At 30.6% G+C, this 18098-nt stretch overlaps 6 protein-coding genes and 1 non-coding gene across 7 annotated transcripts; 3 read left to right on the forward strand and 4 right to left on the reverse strand.

Annotated features, from left to right (window-relative positions):
• Window positions 1–506: 506 nt before the first annotated feature.
• On the reverse strand, window positions 507–1356 carry SNP1 (U1 snRNP complex subunit SNP1; the record flags this gene model as incomplete). The annotated part of the gene is made up of 1 exon (XM_046078614.1): window positions 507–1356. A coding segment is annotated over one exon (849 nt), but the record flags the coding sequence as incomplete, so codon positions are not given.
• Window positions 1357–2078: 722 nt separating this feature from the next.
• Window positions 2079–4427, reverse strand: MOT2 (CCR4-NOT core ubiquitin-protein ligase subunit MOT2; the record flags this gene model as incomplete). The annotated part of the gene is made up of 1 exon (XM_046078613.1): window positions 2079–4427. The coding sequence occupies one exon, from the start codon at window positions 4425–4427 to the stop codon at window positions 2079–2081; it is 2349 nt and encodes a 782-aa protein (XP_045936679.1).
• Window positions 4428–5316: 889 nt separating this feature from the next.
• SCDLUD_000340 (uncharacterized protein) lies at window positions 5317–5802 on the reverse strand (the record flags this gene model as incomplete). Its single annotated transcript, XM_046078612.1, has 1 exon — window positions 5317–5802. The coding sequence occupies one exon, from the start codon at window positions 5800–5802 to the stop codon at window positions 5317–5319; it is 486 nt and encodes a 161-aa protein (XP_045936680.1).
• Window positions 5803–6885: 1083 nt separating this feature from the next.
• On the forward strand, window positions 6886–6967 carry SCDLUD_000341. The gene has a single exon. It is a non-coding gene; the product is annotated as a tRNA-Ser (tRNA).
• Window positions 6968–8209: 1242 nt separating this feature from the next.
• On the forward strand, window positions 8210–9850 carry ICL1 (isocitrate lyase 1; the record flags this gene model as incomplete). The annotated part of the gene is made up of 1 exon (XM_046078611.1): window positions 8210–9850. The coding sequence occupies one exon, from the start codon at window positions 8210–8212 to the stop codon at window positions 9848–9850; it is 1641 nt and encodes a 546-aa protein (XP_045936681.1).
• Window positions 9851–11136: 1286 nt separating this feature from the next.
• Window positions 11137–13608, forward strand: SCDLUD_000343 (uncharacterized protein; the record flags this gene model as incomplete). Its single annotated transcript, XM_046078610.1, has 1 exon — window positions 11137–13608. One exon carries the CDS (start codon window positions 11137–11139, stop codon window positions 13606–13608), a length of 2472 nt encoding a protein of 823 aa, XP_045936682.1.
• A 527-nt stretch (window positions 13609–14135) lies between these two features.
• On the reverse strand, window positions 14136–17159 carry SCDLUD_000344 (uncharacterized protein; the record flags this gene model as incomplete). The annotated part of the gene is made up of 1 exon (XM_046078609.1): window positions 14136–17159. The coding sequence occupies one exon, from the start codon at window positions 17157–17159 to the stop codon at window positions 14136–14138; it is 3024 nt and encodes a 1007-aa protein (XP_045936683.1).
• Between the last annotated feature and the right edge of the window lie 939 nt (window positions 17160–18098).

Raw genomic sequence — 18098 nt, forward strand, 5'->3', positions numbered from 1 at the left:
GCAAATTTTTATGACACAGTTAAACAAACAAAAAAAAAAAAAACGTATATATATTACTTAGGGGAAATGACTAACAAATATATTATATATATCATGAACAGAAAAAAAACATTCGGAAAAATCACCGAAATTTTTGTGCGTATGCCTTAAATTGTAAGAAATTTAATTCAAACTTCAATACCGAAGTCAAATCAAAAATGGTTCCATATGAATAATAATAATAATAATAATAAAAGAAAAGAAAAGAAAAGAAAAGTGAAGTGAAGTGAAGTGAAAAATGCATTAGATACTTTAAAATATTAATTCTTTTATCACATTTTTGATAACAATGTATATATATATATGTTACATTAATCTTGAATGACCACTTTTAAAAGTGGTGCTACCGAAAAAAAGGTTTCTTTATCACACAAATCGATTACATTGTAAACAATAAGGTAATGGCAATCACATAGTGTTTAAATATAGTAGCTAATAATATATAAGATTATTCAATGGAAAAATTATCACTTACCATCATTTTTGGCTTTATTGAAATTTTTATTTGAACGGACTTTCTTATTATTATTGATATTTTGGGTGGTGCTGCTGTTACTATGTTTATGCTTAAGAATATTACCAAGACCTTTGTTACCGTTTGAATTCAACTCTTTCTCGCTTATTTGTTTTGTTTCCAAATACCTCTTCATATATCCCCTCCCACCAAGGCCGCCACCTAATCTTCTAGGTCTGAAGTACTTTACTGTTCTCCCTCGTTCGACATCTACAATAATCGGTCTTCCATCTATTATCATTCCGGCATGTGTTCCAATACTTTTATAGCAATTTTTCGCAGATTGTTGTTCTCCAAAGGTAATAAAACCATATCCTTTACTTTTGTTCGTTTTTATATCTCGAACAATTCGTAATTTTTCAATGGCTCCAAACTTTATAAAAATTTTATGCAACTCCACTTCATCGACTGAGTACGGTAACCTCCCTACAAATATTGTCTTATACGGGTCTGTTCCTTTAGTAAATTGATCCTTATGAGGATTCCAATTCTCTAATTCTTTCTGTATTTGTCTTAAATGGGTACTAAAAGCTGGAGCATGATGCTCGTTCTTATCTATGTTGGCGTTTAACGTGGAAGTTACCGTGTTTTTGACGGGAAAATCTTGTAAATATTGTTTTATCAGGGAAGTGTTATCACCCTTTTTATAATTGTTGGTACTAGTATTTATAATGGCTGAAACACCATCTATATATGGGTCAGTTTTTCTTTCATTAAGTGGATAATCGATGGGTTCAACGTAGCGTAAATTTGGGCTTGGTTTAATAATTGTCTCTAAACGTTTTGTATATTTTGATGATGACTGTTTAATAAAAAGTAATATGTTAACACATAATATTTGTTAGTAAGCTGGTATCTTGATAATCTAATCAGTTAAATCCATAATGGATCCAACATACCTTGTAAAACCTTGAAGTTTGTTGTCTACAAGAAAAAAGAAAAATAAATTTCTGTTTTATGTTTATATTCAATAGCACATACCATTTCTATTAAAGTTGCTTCCTATAATCTATTTATGAAAAAAAGCAAAAAATTGCTTTCAGTTCTTTTAAAATAGTTTTTTTTTTTATTTTTAGTAAAATTCAGGTAATCAAAATGTTGGTATAAAAAATTAGATTCGCTCTATGAAGCTAGTAATAGTATAATTTTTCGGTTAATTTTCTATTCAACTAGTTATTCAAATAGTAGGACAGTATATGTATATATATATGTGTGTATGTGTGTATGATAATTCTTCAGAAAAGTTGGTTTTTTTTAAAACATATATTTAAAAAAAAAAAAAAAAAAAAAAAAAAGGAAAAAAAAATAAAATTTTATATTACGCTTAGATATACATTTACTAAAAAATATTAAAAAAAAGATGCATTCAAGTTTATCTCGAAAATAGTGGAAAAAGAATTGTTTCATTTAAAGAGTTGTATATTTGTTACAAGGAAACATATATAGAAATTAAGTAATTAAATAAAATATACAGAGAGATTAATAAAAATATTATTAATGATGTTATCAACTTGTTTTATTTTTATTAGTTGGGAGCAATCATTTTCTTACCATTAATTAATTGATTTAATAAGTCTGAGGAAACATTGTGTGCTGTATGTTGAGGCTGTTGGGATTGTTGTTGGATCATTGGACTACCATGTCCCATTAAAATATTATTCACTTGGGGAGTAAAAAAACCTGGTGGTGGAATTCCTTGTTGTTGTTGTTGTAATTGGGCGCTAATCATATCTGGGGTCATATGTAATTGAGGTGGAAGTTGATTAGCATTAATTTGTTGGTGGTGCTGGTGCTGCTGGTGTTGTTGCTGTTGTTGGTGTTGCTGTTGCTGTTGTTGCTGTTGCTGTTGCTGTTGCTGTTGTTGCTGTTGCTGTTGCTGTTGCTGTTGCTGTTGCTGTTGCTGTTGCTGTTGCTGTTGCTGTTGTTGTTGTTGTTGTTGTTGTTGTTGTTGTTGTAAAACTGAAGCAAATAATTGGGTTGGAATTTGAACATTATTTAAAATATTTAGAAGAGAAACAGTATCATTAGTGTAATCAACAGGTTGTACAGCCAATTTCTTGATTAATTTTGATCGTAATATGCCTTGAGAATTTTTAGAAACTTTAACCTTTTCAAATGAAAATAAGCAATGCGTATTTTCAATATTTTCTTTGTCTGTTCCTTCCAATAAGGATGTTTTCAAATGAATTTTTGTATCCTTGAAATTAGATAGAAAATATAAAGTTTCATCCAAAAATTTCAAAGCGGTACCACAAGGATCATATTCATTAGCATTTTCATAAAAGCTTTTGGAAAAACTATTATCAAAAATATTGCGAATGTCGTTTTTATCACTACCTTTAGTATTGGCATTACTGGAATTTGTATCTTTGGATGAATGAGAATTGATGTTACCTTCGATAACATTACTATTATTATTATTATTATTATTATTATTACTAATATTGCTGTTATCATTAACAGTACTAGTATTAGTAGCATTATTGTTGCCTTTCTTAATTGAGGCAATTTTTGAAGAGGAACCAGAAGTAGGAGTGCTAGTTTGGCTTAAAGCTTCGCCTAACGTTGGGAACGCAACAGATTTCAAGGTGGCACTTGACGTACTTGCTAACGGAGTCCCTGATCGTGTTAGCCATGGATTACCAGTTGAGCCTGAGGAATTTAAAGCAGGATTGAAATTGTTGACGGTAGTAGCGGCAGAAGTTGGAGTAGTAACATCATTATTAGTATTAACATTAGAGGTAGCCACTGTAGCGGAAGATAAAATTGGTGTTGATTTAACATGCCATGGATTTGAAGTTGATGGAACAGGCGCAGCTGGCGTTAAGGTAGGCGTTGCATGTGCAGATGATACGGTAGAACTAGTATTATTGTTAGTGCTGGCATGCAAAATATCAGAGTTTGGGCCTGACGATGAGTAGCTACCGCCAGCAGAGTTACCGCCACTATTAACAGAAGTACCAGACATAGTTGCGATACCACTATTAGATGCTTTCAATGGTTGAATAGGCTTTGGCAAAGCGCTGTGATGAGACGTACTAGTATAAGCTCCTCTAAGGGAAAACTGACCTGAGATACCACCACTTATACCGCTACTGTTACCACTTCCATTCCCAGCACCATTATTGTTATTGCCATGGGCTTTATTAAACAAATCAGCCTCTTCACCGGGCTCATGTAAAAACATACAATTTGGATTAGGACAAGCCTGGCCTCTTAAATAAGAGGAGCAATATTTAGTAGTACCATAAGCGGCTTTAACCAATCTACCATCCATATAAGTTCCATCCACTGCGCTGATGCATTTAGCAGCATCTTCTTTTCTGAAAAAAGTAACATATACACCATACCCTGCGTGATAACTATGATCGCTTTGTGATTGTTGTTTTTTGTTAACTACAATCTTCGTAATTTTTCCATATTGACCGAAATATTTATCAGACTTTAATAAAGAGGAAACTTCTTCATATGGTACTGGTGGATTTAAACCAACAACGTAAACCAAGTTTTTTTGAATAACCCTCATGTTAGCCAAATGTTTCCTTGTAGCGTGTTCACTTTCCTTACGTTCTTTTTCTCTTTGCTTACGTTCCCTCTCCTTTTTAGCCTGTTTGGCCTGTTCCATTTTCAACTCTTCTGGAGATAGTTGAACGTATTCAACGGATTCATCGTCATATTTACGTCTACAACCGGGACAACGACCATTTAGCTCTGGATTTGTACGAATATTATTATAACAAAATTGACATATTTGGTAACCACACGGGCAAGGCTTGAAATGTTTATCACTTAAATCTAACGGCTCAATGCATAATGGGCAGTATTCATCCTCATCTTCAGATAAAAAAGGTTCAATAAAATGCGAAGTAGACATGTGCATATATATATATATATATATATTTTTTTTTTTTTTTTTTTTTTTTTTAATGTGATACGAAAATTTATGCCTTTGGTTTGTTTATTTATAAGCAAATGGTCACTTGCCTATAGATTAATGTAAAAATTATATATTTCTTGACAACCAACTATTTGTCTTTTTTTTTTTTTTTTTTTTTTTTTTCCTAAAGTGGGTTTATTGTAAACCTAAAAAATAACAAATCTAAGAACCTCAATATACTCGAAATTAGAATTATAAAAGTTAACGGTAAAATAGCTAAAAAAAAAAAGAAAAGGAAAAAAAAAAAAAAATTTTAACAAGGTGGCAAAAATAATTGTCTAAAAGTTGATATATCATTTTCCACGAAATAACAATTTTTTTTTTTTTTTAATGATATCATTATCAAAGGTATTATTTACTTTTATATAATTAAAAATGATTTTATTACAGTATATAATTCATATACACAATAATTAAACTTAGAATTAAAATATAAACAAAATTGATTATTAAAACCAAATTCAACTTGAAAAAGGTCAAGGTTTTATTTTATTTTATTTTTTGTAAGGGAAAATAATCGATATTTATACGTCTATTTTCTCAGCAAGTTTTAACCTAAATATATCTTTATCGATTTAACTAAAAAGGAATACTTTGCTAACAAATGAATACAAAAATTTAGCTACTGAATTCACACTTTCTTACTTATAAATAGTCTAAATACAAAAAGTTAGTAATACACACCCACTAGATAAATTATTTAACATTATATATATTTTGACCACTCAAGTATTTTTAAAAAAAAAAAAACCCCCCGACTACATCGATGGACAGCTAAATAAATTAATAAATAAATAAATATAAACGGGGAAAAAAAAAGAACCTTTTACAAGCTCTTTATTGGCAGAGTCATATAATCAACATCTACTATAGCACTATCACCGTAACAAGTGGCGCTGATATGTATCTCAAATGGTTTACCATGATACTCGGTCTTATCATTGAACTTCCATGTAATCTGGTCTGGCAGTTTGTGTTCAGATTTGTCTTTAAATTTTAAATCAGGTATACCAGCACTCGTCTTAATATCCTTTAATAGATGTTTTTCAATGTGTTGATGTAAATGACGCACAAACTTTTTAGAATGCGAATTCTCTGTTTCTTTAATCTTTTCTGGGTCATCATGGGCTTCATGTAATACAAATGGGGGATAGTATTTCACGCGACAATGGACAGAATCAAATTCTTCATCTTCAGTTTCATTCTTAATGTACGTTTCGAATTGAGCTAAATCGTCAAACACCTTTATCTTTTCACCTGATTTAGTTATTACGGTTTCAACATTTGGTTCCTTCTTATTATGTTTACCCATTGCTTATTATTTTTAAAAAGTCTTTCCAATTTATAATTCCTTTTCTTTGCTCTGTATTATTTCTAAAATTTTTTTCTTTTTTTTATTTTTAAAATGTGAAATATGTGTTACTAGTTTGTATATAGATATATATGTGTATATATATATACATATACATGCCACAATAAGAAAGGGGATAACATAAGTATGGAAATAAAAGGTGAAAAAAATATAAAAATTTACGAGCTTCTTATATATGTTTTGAACTTTATGGCAAAGTATTTAAATAAATAAATAAATAAATAAATAAATAAATAAATAAATAAATAAATGGGGCAGTACCTATTGATATCCATTTTTACTAAATTCATTAATTATAATACAACGAAAAAAACGAGGGAAAGTGGAGAAAAAAGTTACTAAGTTCCCCTTCTTTGTTATTCTCGAATATTCCCCCCCCCCATACACACCTTTCTTAAATTTGCCAAGTGTTTAAACAAAAATCTGGCGATTTATATTACATCTTAAGGAGTAGTGAATTACACTTCTAACAGAAATTAAAATGAAAAATAAAAAAATAGAATGAACTACGAGGTAAATTATTATAGACTGATTTTTTTTCCCTTTAAAACACTGTACATAAATATATTCCTTTAAACAAATAATAAACAAGGGGCTGATATAATTATAATTGATGGTTTAACAAAAAAAAAAAAAAAAGTGCGGAGAAGGAAACACCTGCTTTTATTCTGTAACAGCCTTTAAATACAATTTATTGATTACCTCGTAATTTGCTAATAAGTCAATTAATAACAGTAGCAATCAAAAGAAAAAGGAAAATTATACTTTGGTAACGTGGTAGATATTATGATTTTCTTTTAGTGTATTTTTAAATATTAATTATAAAACAGTTAGACGCTCCATAAAAAAAAAAAAATAATCTATAACTTAGTGTTGAATAGGCACGCTCCCCTGTAAACGATTTATCATCGCTTATATAATCTATATGATGTAAGGTATTTTTAGATAGTTAGTTACCAAAAGTGAACCCCAGAATTACTACTAATAAGGATGAGTTACATTCAAAACAAAACGGACATCTATGGCACTATGGCCGAGTGGTTAAGGCGACAGACTTGAAATCTGTTGGGCTCTGCCCGCGCTGGTTCAAATCCTGCTGGTGTCGATGTTACTATAAAGTTTTAGCCTGCTTACCAGTGTACTGGTGGTGGGATTTTTTTATGCATGATTTTCATAATCCGTCAGCCGTTTTTTCTTTTTGTTTTAGCTGTGTGAAAGTCATCATTAACGGAGAATTGTACCAACAATTCAAAAAGAGACGCGGTTTCCGACATTTACAATTTGTTGAAAGAAATAGAAACATTAAAATGGGTATCAATTTGCCATTTATCATTAATTTTTAAAAAAATTTAATGCTAGAAATATTTTTGAAAACCTTTTATTTCCTCCCTTCCCCTTTTAAGGTGATGTATTAAAAAGCTTTCCTTTTTTTTTTTGTTGTTTACACTACACACACACACACACACATATATATATATATATATATATATATCCGGTTGAATGGAAGTAAAATTTAATTACATGTAGACATTTTATATCTAATTATTACTGCTCTCCCTTCTTTATCTTTCCATTAATCCATTTTTACTTAGTGTAGCCTTATTATGTAGCTAATTAAAATTACAAAAATTTACCAGGTAATTCCAGCTCAAAGCTACTTTGCAACAAATAAAAAAAAAAAAAAAAAAAAAAAAAAAAACTATGCGTTACTACATTAGTGTTTTTTGTTTTTGTTTTTCCATTCATAAACCATCTCCTTTCTAGGTCTTTAATAGCTTACTTTTTATTGGTAAATTCAAGTGGCGAAACCACACCATCAATAATACTTATAGTAAAATATGGCTAAAAGGAAGTTTTATGGCCTTAACCATTAAAAAAAAAAAAATTAAAAAAAAAAATAACCGCCAATACATTGGAAACAATAAAAAAAAAAAAAAAAAATAATGTCAAAGGTAAGTTGAATGATGTTAAATATGCCTGGTAAAATTTAAATTTACTACTAACGTCCTCCATTAATGCAAAACTCAACACATCTTATTATTATTCATTACAAAGGGTATGAATGTGGTTTTTGTTCTTTGTATCAACTAATTTGTGATTATTTTATTGGAAAAATGACTGGATGACTGGAAATAATAAAAAAAGAAAAAGTATATAAATGAAGAACCAAAATACAAAATTGTAATTTAATTTTAATATATATCATAAAATATAAGAAGAAAAAAGAATTTAATATATATATATATATATACAAAGAAAAAAATAAAAATATAAAAAATAACAACTACAGAATACTAAAGTAGAATTAAAAATAAAAACTAAAAAAAAAACAACAAACAAAAAAAACATGTCTTCATTTAAAGAAATTCAAGCTCGTATCGACGAACAGACAAAAGAAATTGAAAAATGGTGGTCTGAACCGCGTTGGGCTAAAACCAAAAGAATTTACTCTGCCAGAGATATTGCAGTTAGAAGAGGTACTTTGCCATTAGCTGCTCCAGTCCAAACTCATATGTCTGATAAATTATATGATGTATTGGATCAACATCATAAAAACGGGACAGTTTCATTCACTTATGGTTGTTTAGATCCGGTCCAGGTTACTCAAATGGCGAAATTTTTAGACACTATCTATGTATCTGGATGGCAATGTTCCTCGACTGCCTCCACTTCTAATGAACCTGGTCCAGATTTAGCCGATTATCCAATGGACACTGTTCCAAATAAGGTTGATCATTTATTTAAAGCGCAAGTTTTTCATGACAAGAAGCAATTGGAGGATTTATCGAAAGCTACTAGTGAAGCAGCATTCAAGGAAAAGTTAAACGGGAATGACAAGCCAGTTGATTATTTGAGACCTATTGTTGCTGATGCTGATGCTGGTCATGGTGGATTAACCGCTGTTTACAAGTTAACTTCCATGTTTATTTTGAGGAACGCTGCTGGTATTCACATTGAAGATCAGTCTTCTTCACATAAAAAGTGTGGCCATATGGCTGGCCGTGTTATTGTTCCCGTTTCTGACCACATTTCCAGATTAACTACCATTAGGATGTGCGCAGATGTTATGGGTAGTAACTTGATTTTGGTTGCCAGAACTGATTCTGAAGCCGGAACTTTATTGAGTTCTACTATTGATCCAAGAGATCACTACTTTATTGTTGGTGCCACCAATCCTGAAGTTAAAACTGATTTGAACGAAATATTAAATACAGCTATTGCCAAGGGTGCCTCTTCCCAAGAACTGTCTGAAATTGAGAATAATTGGGTTGCCAAGGCTGACTTGAAATTATTTCATGAGTTATTTGAAGAAGAAGCTAAAAAATTGGATAATGCTGAAGAGTTAATTGCTGCATTTAAGGAGAAAGTTGGTCCATACGGCGGCATTCACATTAAGGAACAAAGGAGATTGGCCAAAGAGTTGTTAGGTAAAGATTTGTACTTTGACTGGGATTTGCCAAGGGGTAAAGAAGGGCTTTACCGTTACAGGGGTGGTACTGAATGTGCTATTATGAGAGCTCGCGCTTTTGCCCCATATGCCGATTTAGTATGGATGGAATCCAATTATCCAGATTATGAGCAAGCCAAGCAATTTGCTGAAGGTGTCAAGAAGGAATATCCAGACCAATGGTTATCATATAATTTGTCACCATCGTTTAACTGGAATGAGTACATGAGTGTTTCTGAACAAGGTGACTTTATTAAGAAATTGGGTGATTTAGGTTACATTTGGCAATTTATTACATTAGCTGGTGTACATACCAACGCTTTAATTTCTTATAAATTTGCTCGTGATTTCTCCAAATATGGTATGAAGGCCTATGCACAAGATATCCAACAGCAAGAAATTAAAGAAGGGGTTGATGTTGTTAAACATCAGAACTGGTCGGGTGCCAATTACATTGATGGTTTATTAAAATTAGGACAGGGTGGTGTTACTTCTACTGCTGCTATGGGAAAGGGTGTTACCGAATCCCAGTTCAAATAGAACAGATTTTTCTTTTTGTTTAAGTGGAAAGAGCTTATTTTTATAACTTTTGTATTGACCTTTTTATTGTACATGTTCATTATGATATATATATATATATATATTTTTTTTTAAAATACTTTTTCCCTATTTCCCCCCCTTTTTACATTTATCTGGAGAATTTATTTCAACCGTTTTAAACCGAGATCAAGTATATTTATTCAAGGTTGCTGTTATTGATCTCGGTTAAATAAATAAATAAATATTTTTTTTCGCTTCTTTTTTTAGAAAGGCGAAAAAAGGAAAGTCAGAAGACTCAATTATTATTATTATTATTATACTGGCTCTGCTGGTTATTGTAAACGTTTTTAGAGTTATTTTTTTTTTTTAATACAAGACTCAACGAAACAAGTAAAAATAAATAAATAAACAAACGAACAAATAAATTATTAAAAGTGTAAAGAAAATAGAGATAGAGATAATTATGACCATTCTTTCAACTTTTTCTTAAAACTAACTTTGTAAAAGGAAAATAAGAAAAAAAAAAGTGTCAAGATATTCAGTATTTTGTATGAATTATGATTAGTTAAATATTCTATGTATAATAAAGAATACCTTGTGCTAAACATCAATCATCATTTTATAAAGGAATTATAGATGACTACAATCTAATGAGCTTAATAATTAAATCGAAATGAGTTAAAAAAAAAAAAAAAAATTCATCAATGATTTAAGTAAATAAATATTTTTTTTTTTTTTTTTTTTCGAGATTCTTTATTGCCGTGTTGAATTGCAGTTTTTTTAGTAGTAGAAAATAAAATAAAAAAAAAGAGCCAAGTTTGTAATAATTAATGACCCACATTTTGAATCGTATTTTATTTATTTATTCTTTTTTTTCCCTTCAAGATTAATTCCGTACAATGAATAAATAATAGCAAAAAAATATATATATATATATTATTATTATGTTTCTTTTTTCTCGGATGACTAAATTGCACACATACAAAACAAAAAAAAAAATAATTTAATAATTAAGTCAACAAGCGTATATAAATATACATATATATTTCTTTTTTTTCTTTTTTCTTTCCCTTTCCCTCCTTTATTCCCCTCCACTCTTTCCAGTCAATTTTACCATCACCATCTTATTACTCATATCTCAATTATATTAAATATATATTTTTCAATCTTAAAAATGCATTAAAAAAAACCTGCAACAAAATCTAAGAAAACCATCACAAACTCTTTTTCGCTTTCTCATCTTAGTCTAATTAATATATATATATATATATATATATATGTACAATATGCCTGCTAAAGATACTAAAATACACAAACCTACAGGCAATGGTACAACCCATAAAATTAGAGAATTATTGAATTTTACTGATAGTAAAAAATGGAAGAAATTCAGTTCAAGAAGATTAGAATTAATCGATAAGTTTAAGTTGAGTGAGAAAAAGGCTAGTGAACAAGATCAAAATATTAAAAGGATAGCCAGTATATTACGAACTGAGTTCAATTACCCTGTCAATTCTCAAGTAGAATTTGAAAAATTAGTTACTGCCGCTGTTCAAAGTGTTAGAAGAAATAGAAAAAGATCAGTTAAGACAAAAAAGAGTAAGGGTAAGATAACTGACAACATAACTACTGGCACTAATAATAATAATTCCTCATTCGGATCCTCTGGGGAAGATGATTTGGATAGTCATACTAATACCAGTAATGTGGACAGTAGAGTTACTTCACCAATTTTATCCACCGTTAGTTGTAGTGTGAATACCAGCAAGAACAATGATAGCAAGAACAATGCAAATACCATTGAAACTACCAAAATCAATACCATTTCACCTATTCCAAATAATTCAGAGGTTTATCATCCCAAGCCATTAAGGTTTGCAATAACTGGAACTAATAGCAACGATGCCAGCACTATGAATAATAATAATATTTCTTCATCTACTACTATTAATAATAGTAATGCAAGTAATAATCATAGCCAAGGGCCAACTAATAATACTAATGTACATCAGAAATACGAAGAATTAATGAAGTTAATCATTTCTGATATAGTTTATAATAGAATTCCATTGAAAGAACAAGAGAGGAGAGAAAATTATAGAATTAATTTCAATACCAACCATACCGGGTCTCATAATAATCCCATATCCACTAATAACAGTCACAATTTTTATCATAACAGCTCAATAAACAGTAAGCTGAATAATAACATCCATAGTTCTGTCCCTACTAGTACTACTAGCAATACTATTACCAACAATGATGATATGCCAAACTTGGAGTTTTTTGCATTATCTTCTCAAAATTATCATCTACTACCACTGATTAAACAACAACAAAAACAAATTAAAAAGGCACACTCTAGTACATCCGGTAATAATTCTTGTAGTTCCAATGGTCCCACCAGCATTATGAATTTAAACAATCACGACGGAATTCCGATTTTCCTAAGAGAAAAGTTGATATTACATGTTAATAGATCTAGAACTTGCCTAGATATATGCACCAAGCAAGGCGGATTGTTGGATCTTTATGGCAATTTAATTAAATTAGGTCAATCATCAATATGTTCTTCGATTTCTTTTGTGTTGGAAAGGTTTTTTTCAGATTTACAAATATCTTCCATTGACTACTTATATGATAAAGTTAGCAACGACGAAAATTTATCCACCATTGCATCCAAAATATTCGGTCCTGCAACAAATCATAATTTTTTTCAATTACCTTCAGATTATCAAGTTAAGTTGTTTCAATTGATTTTCGGTGCTATTATTAAAGATTTTGGATTCGATCCTTGTATATATCCATTGAGCGAAGTTTTCAATGATTATATTTTAAGACACTATCCATTAGTTTCACATCGTACTTCTGCTACTTTTACCAGTAATACCAGTAATAACAAAACTGCTGTTACGAACAGCATGAAAGCATCCACCATTTTGCATTCTGTTTCTATTAAGCCATCGATTGCCAATCAGGATGTTAATAAAAAAGTCTTGTTGAAATTCAAAAATAAACAACAAGAGTTTACTTTCCATCTGTTGAGCAATGGTCCACCGACTATCAATGAAATTTTGGAAAATTCTACTCAATTATTCAATATTGTCTCTTTAAGTAAAAATCTATGTCTATACCATGAAACACCTGCTACCAACACCTCTGACATAAAATCAGAGATTATTAAAGATGATATGGAGTTGGCTTCTATATTCAACCAATTTACTTCTTCAAAAATTATTTTGGAAATTAAAGAATTGCACCCTCCGGCAAAAACCACCCTTAACCTCAGCACTAATGCTGGTGGTACAGGTAATGTTGACGGCTTGGCTATTTTAAGCAGGGCAGCCTCGTCTCACCAATTGGCCTCTGTGACCAATACCAATAACAATGATTTATATCCTATCCCTTCTCCTAATATCCCGCCAACGGCTTCTACAAACAATAATACGAAATTAAATCCCCCATCAAGAACGGTTTCTCCCATTTCAGTGCTTGATGATATTATATATAGAATGAATACTCCAATATCGGTAACAACAAGTAATTCATCTTCACATAGCATTTCTTCCAGTTGTGCCAACGGCAATCATGATACTGATAGTGGCAATAACAGTGGTTCTGACACTTTACATGGTGACATTAATCATGTTGTAAAAGGCACTAATGCTAAGATCACTTTACCGCCTGGTATTAAGAGAAATACCAGCTTATTTGCCAACAATAATTTACCTAAACCTTCATATCAACCGCTACTATAATTTATTATATTTGTATACAGTATATGTGTGCATTTTAATGGAGCTTTATTTTATAGCAATAAAATATATAGAAATATAAATATCTACATACTAGGAAAGTGAGTTAAAAACGTATATATTGTAATAAATGTCAAGTGTCTCATTTTTTTTGTTTGCAAGTTTCCTTCTAATTAAGCTGCAATTTTTTAGTTAATATTATAATTCGACAGTGGTTTTGTAAAAAAAAAAAAAAAAAAAAAAATTTAAATTAAATTAAATTAAATTAAATGACTTAGTCAATGTCTTTGTTCTTACTTTTGTTTATTTGCCTACCTAATTATTTATGTATCTAATTATTTATTTTACTTTTATTTTTATCGTAAAATTTTTTTTTTTTTTTTTTTTTTTTTCCCTTTGACATTTTCTTAACAGGAGTTGATTTTACCACTAGTGAAATACACCTTCTCCAAGCTTAATGTTTTGATATTGTTCAGCCAGCTCATTAACTTTATTCTCTTTGTCACCATGTCTGTTATTTCAACGGTAGCTTATCTAACCTTCTCATTATCAGCATAACGGCTCCCACTTACATCATGTAATTCGACGGGCATTAATTGTTCATAAAGTAAATGACAACCAGGTAATATAAAATCAAATTTTGACAAGTTTTTTTTGCATACGTCCATCATTTCCTCGTTAATAAATCCTAATATGGCCTTATATATGATTTCATTCTCAACCAAGGCACTATTATTGCCACTACTACCACCACTACTACTACTACTACTACTACCACTCGAAATGGAATCCCTAGAACCATTAGAAGAGATAATGGTACAACTCTCTTCTTTACCGTCTAAATCCTCCCCATCACCAAAAATATCACAAACTGCATCATCTGGCCCCCTAACTTCTTGATACACGCCAACGTAGAAATCATTTTTGAAATTAGAAAATTTCAACGCAGAATTTTTATCGTTGCTTGTGCGAGTGTTATCAATAACATTGGCTTTGTTATTCATTTTATGATCTTCATCATGAAAACGGTGGTGTTGCAGATTTTGACGCTCTTTTATTTTAGCTTCATAATAATCCCTTAAAACTTGGGTTTTAATAAAATCCTTCAAGTTAGTCCATCTAATCCTGACATTCCTGGGAAAATTGGTTAATTTTAATTGATAATACATTTTTCGCTCGCTCATCTGCTTTCTAAAAGATGCTTCTGAAAACTCTTGGAGCAAACCATATAAAGGCGTAAATTCTGTATAGGTATTATTATTATTGTTATTAGTATTGTTTATAATATTACTATTTTTACCAGTGCCATTATCACCATTAAAATTGCCAAAAATAAGTGGGTGTTGTTGTTGTTGGGATGGTACAGATAAACCAAACATTGAGTTGTAATTCAACGCAGCAATAGCAGCAGCTGAAGAATATGAATAGGAAGATTCAGAAGATTCGGAAGAAGGTAGTGGCACGGGTGGGGATGTGAGATCAGTCAGAGGTGAAAATGGAACAGTTGCTACTGGATAATTGACAAACGTAGAATTCGTGGCTGATTCCATTCCATTAGTAGGTCTAATGGTTATACCATTCTTGTCAGTCTCGCCATCACTCTTTTTTCTCTTATTTTTATGTTTAGCCACAATCTTGTTGTTCTTGATATTAGTACTATTAGGAAACATTGATAGGTCATTTGCACCATTGCCATTGCTATTAGAATTACTCGAAATTGAAGAAACCTGTAATGCTGATGGTTGATGCTGCTGTTGCGGCGATATAGGTGCAAGAAAAGGTGGGGGAGGAAGAGAAGGTGGAATAAACGATGGCCCATTTGGTCCGAAATAGATATAATTAGGCTGGTGCATTGAGGAAGCATTACCATTACTACCAACATTAGTATGTGGTAAAAAACCTGGCAGAACGAGGCCAGAAGAATCACGAATCAAAGGTGGTGGCAGCGCTCCAGTTCCTATCTCTTCACCTCTCCCGAAAGGCACAAAATACATTTGTTGTTGTTGAATAGGTGATATAATAGGTTTAAAGTAATTTGAATTGGGGGAACTATTAGTATCTTTTTCATCATAATTAGGTGCGGTATTGCTAAAACTCTTTTGGTCTTCCATGTGATTGTCATTATTAGTAGTAATAAAATATGGTTGTGATAAATCTTGATACGGTATCATTTGGGGCATAAAATGGGGGATATATTGAGTGGGAAGTACAGTTGCTGTGGCAGGTTCATGTAGTGTGTTAGGTATTGGCGTCAAATTATCATTACCACCATTATTATCCTTACTTCTAATCTTATTATTATTATTATTATTAAATATAGTCAAATTAGTGTCATAATGAGCTATTGGATAAGCTAATAATGTGTTAGAACCCCATTTGGCACCATTTAATTTGAGTATTATAGTGGGTACAACTTTTTCTGATTGAAATAAAACTGTACATGAAAGTGATTTTTTTGGATTAGGTTGTTGACTCTCAGGTAGGATAGTTACTTGCAAAATTTGAGTATGATGAATCACACCCCCAATAAAATATTTAATGTCTTTCCAAGTTTTTCCCATTGGGATATAATCTATTCTAATCATCTTAGTAATGGGTTGTTGAGGTTGGTGTGAATTGGGGAAAGTAAGAGATGGCACCAAGGGATATGGTATGGAAGGTATAGGTGGATAAAGTAGTGGTTGATTAATTGGATTATTACTATTACTGTTACTATCATTATTAATATTATTATTATTATTATTACTTTTAATATTATTATTACTATTACTATTATTATTATTATTACTATTACTATTATTATTATTACTATTATTGTTATTACTATTATTACTATTATTATTACTATTATTATTATTACTATTAGTATTATGATTGTTGTTGTCGGGCAAATTATTATTATTACAAATATTTATAGTCTGTGACGAGATTTCACTACAACTTCTGCTGTTGCTCCTAATGCTGCTGCTGCTGCTACTATTATTTGGTAATACATCACTTCCTCCTAAAGAATAATAACAAGGATTATACAACGGCGCAGTAACATTATCACCATTATTATTATTAGAAACACTATAAGGCGTATTTATTGGAGAGAAGGACTGATTATTATACACTGTAGACGATAGTGTCGGTGTATACATGCCATTGCCATATTCCATAGGAGAACCGGAATCTTTACTTGGAACATAACATACATAGTATAAATTATTATTATTTGCAGTATTGTTAGCGGTATTATAGTGATTAGTTGTACTATTTTCTAATATAGCACCACGCTCTTTTTCATTTGTGGCGTAATTTTCAGCTAAAGTGACAATATTAGCATTAGCATTGTCCAATCTATCATTTAAGACTTTTTTCTTATTTTTATTTTTTTTCTTTTGTTTAATATTTTTTTGAGTAAAAGTATTGTTATTCTGTTTTCGGTTTTGCTCCACTACATATGACGGTAACTGTATAATATTATCACCGTTATCATTATCATTACTAATGGTATTGATATTTCCAGGTGGCATCATATAAAGGGGCATCATTGGAGGATAATAACTCATGACGATATTAATTATGTTTGTTTTTTATTCTTTTTTATTTTTATTTTATTTTTAGTTTATTTTCAAAATTGGGAATACAAATGTATTTATTTGCTTTTATAGATGTTATTTCAGAAAGCCCTTTTTTTTTTTTTTTTTTTTTTTTTTTTTTTATTTATTTTATTTAATTTATTTCTTGCTTGCTTTGGTGTATTTTTCACTAATGATTATTTATGTGGAAATTTGAAATTTGTATAAGGTAACAAAAAATGAGTATAACTTGATTTAGACAAAGTGAATTAGAAAGAAAGAATAAATATTAAGTTTGTGCAAGAATAAAAAGGTGTTAAATTTGATGAGCATCGGTATAAAAGTTTTAGAAGGAAGGGGGGTATTTTAAGGGGTGCTATTTTTATCAAGGCAATAACAACTAACAAACGAACGATTGAAATATCCGCCGCCACCCTTCAAATTAACATTCTACTGCATTTCTTGACCATTTGCTTGAACTGTCCATCTTTTTCTTACCAACTAAGAAATAAAAATTGTTCCAGAACTTTGTCATTATTGTAATTCTCAACTAAATGGATGCAAATTGCATAGTTTACAAATAATAACAATATTTCTTTTTAAGGGAGGCGGGAAGGCGAGGCAAGAAACCGGTGGCACATTTTTTTTTTAAAATTGTAGCTACGAAATAAAAAGAAAACATACCGAAGAGCAATACTTGGTGGTGGTAGTGAGGGTGGTGTACGGACAATGTCACCTACCGTGATCTCCTTTCCTTTCTATACCCCCTCCCCCTTCTTTTATTAATTTGGAAAACTAACACAAATCACGAATTAAGTGAATGCATACTAATAACTTCCAGCACGTAAGTATGGAGCTTCTAACGATAAAGTAAGAAATAATTTAATTGAATTTTTTTAATCGAGTCGCTACTACATATCGTAGTGACAA

Source organism: Saccharomycodes ludwigii, chromosome I (genome assembly GCF_020623625.1).
Source record: "Saccharomycodes ludwigii strain NBRC 1722 chromosome I, whole genome shotgun sequence".
NCBI lineage: Eukaryota > Fungi > Ascomycota > Saccharomycetes > Saccharomycodales > Saccharomycodaceae > Saccharomycodes > Saccharomycodes ludwigii.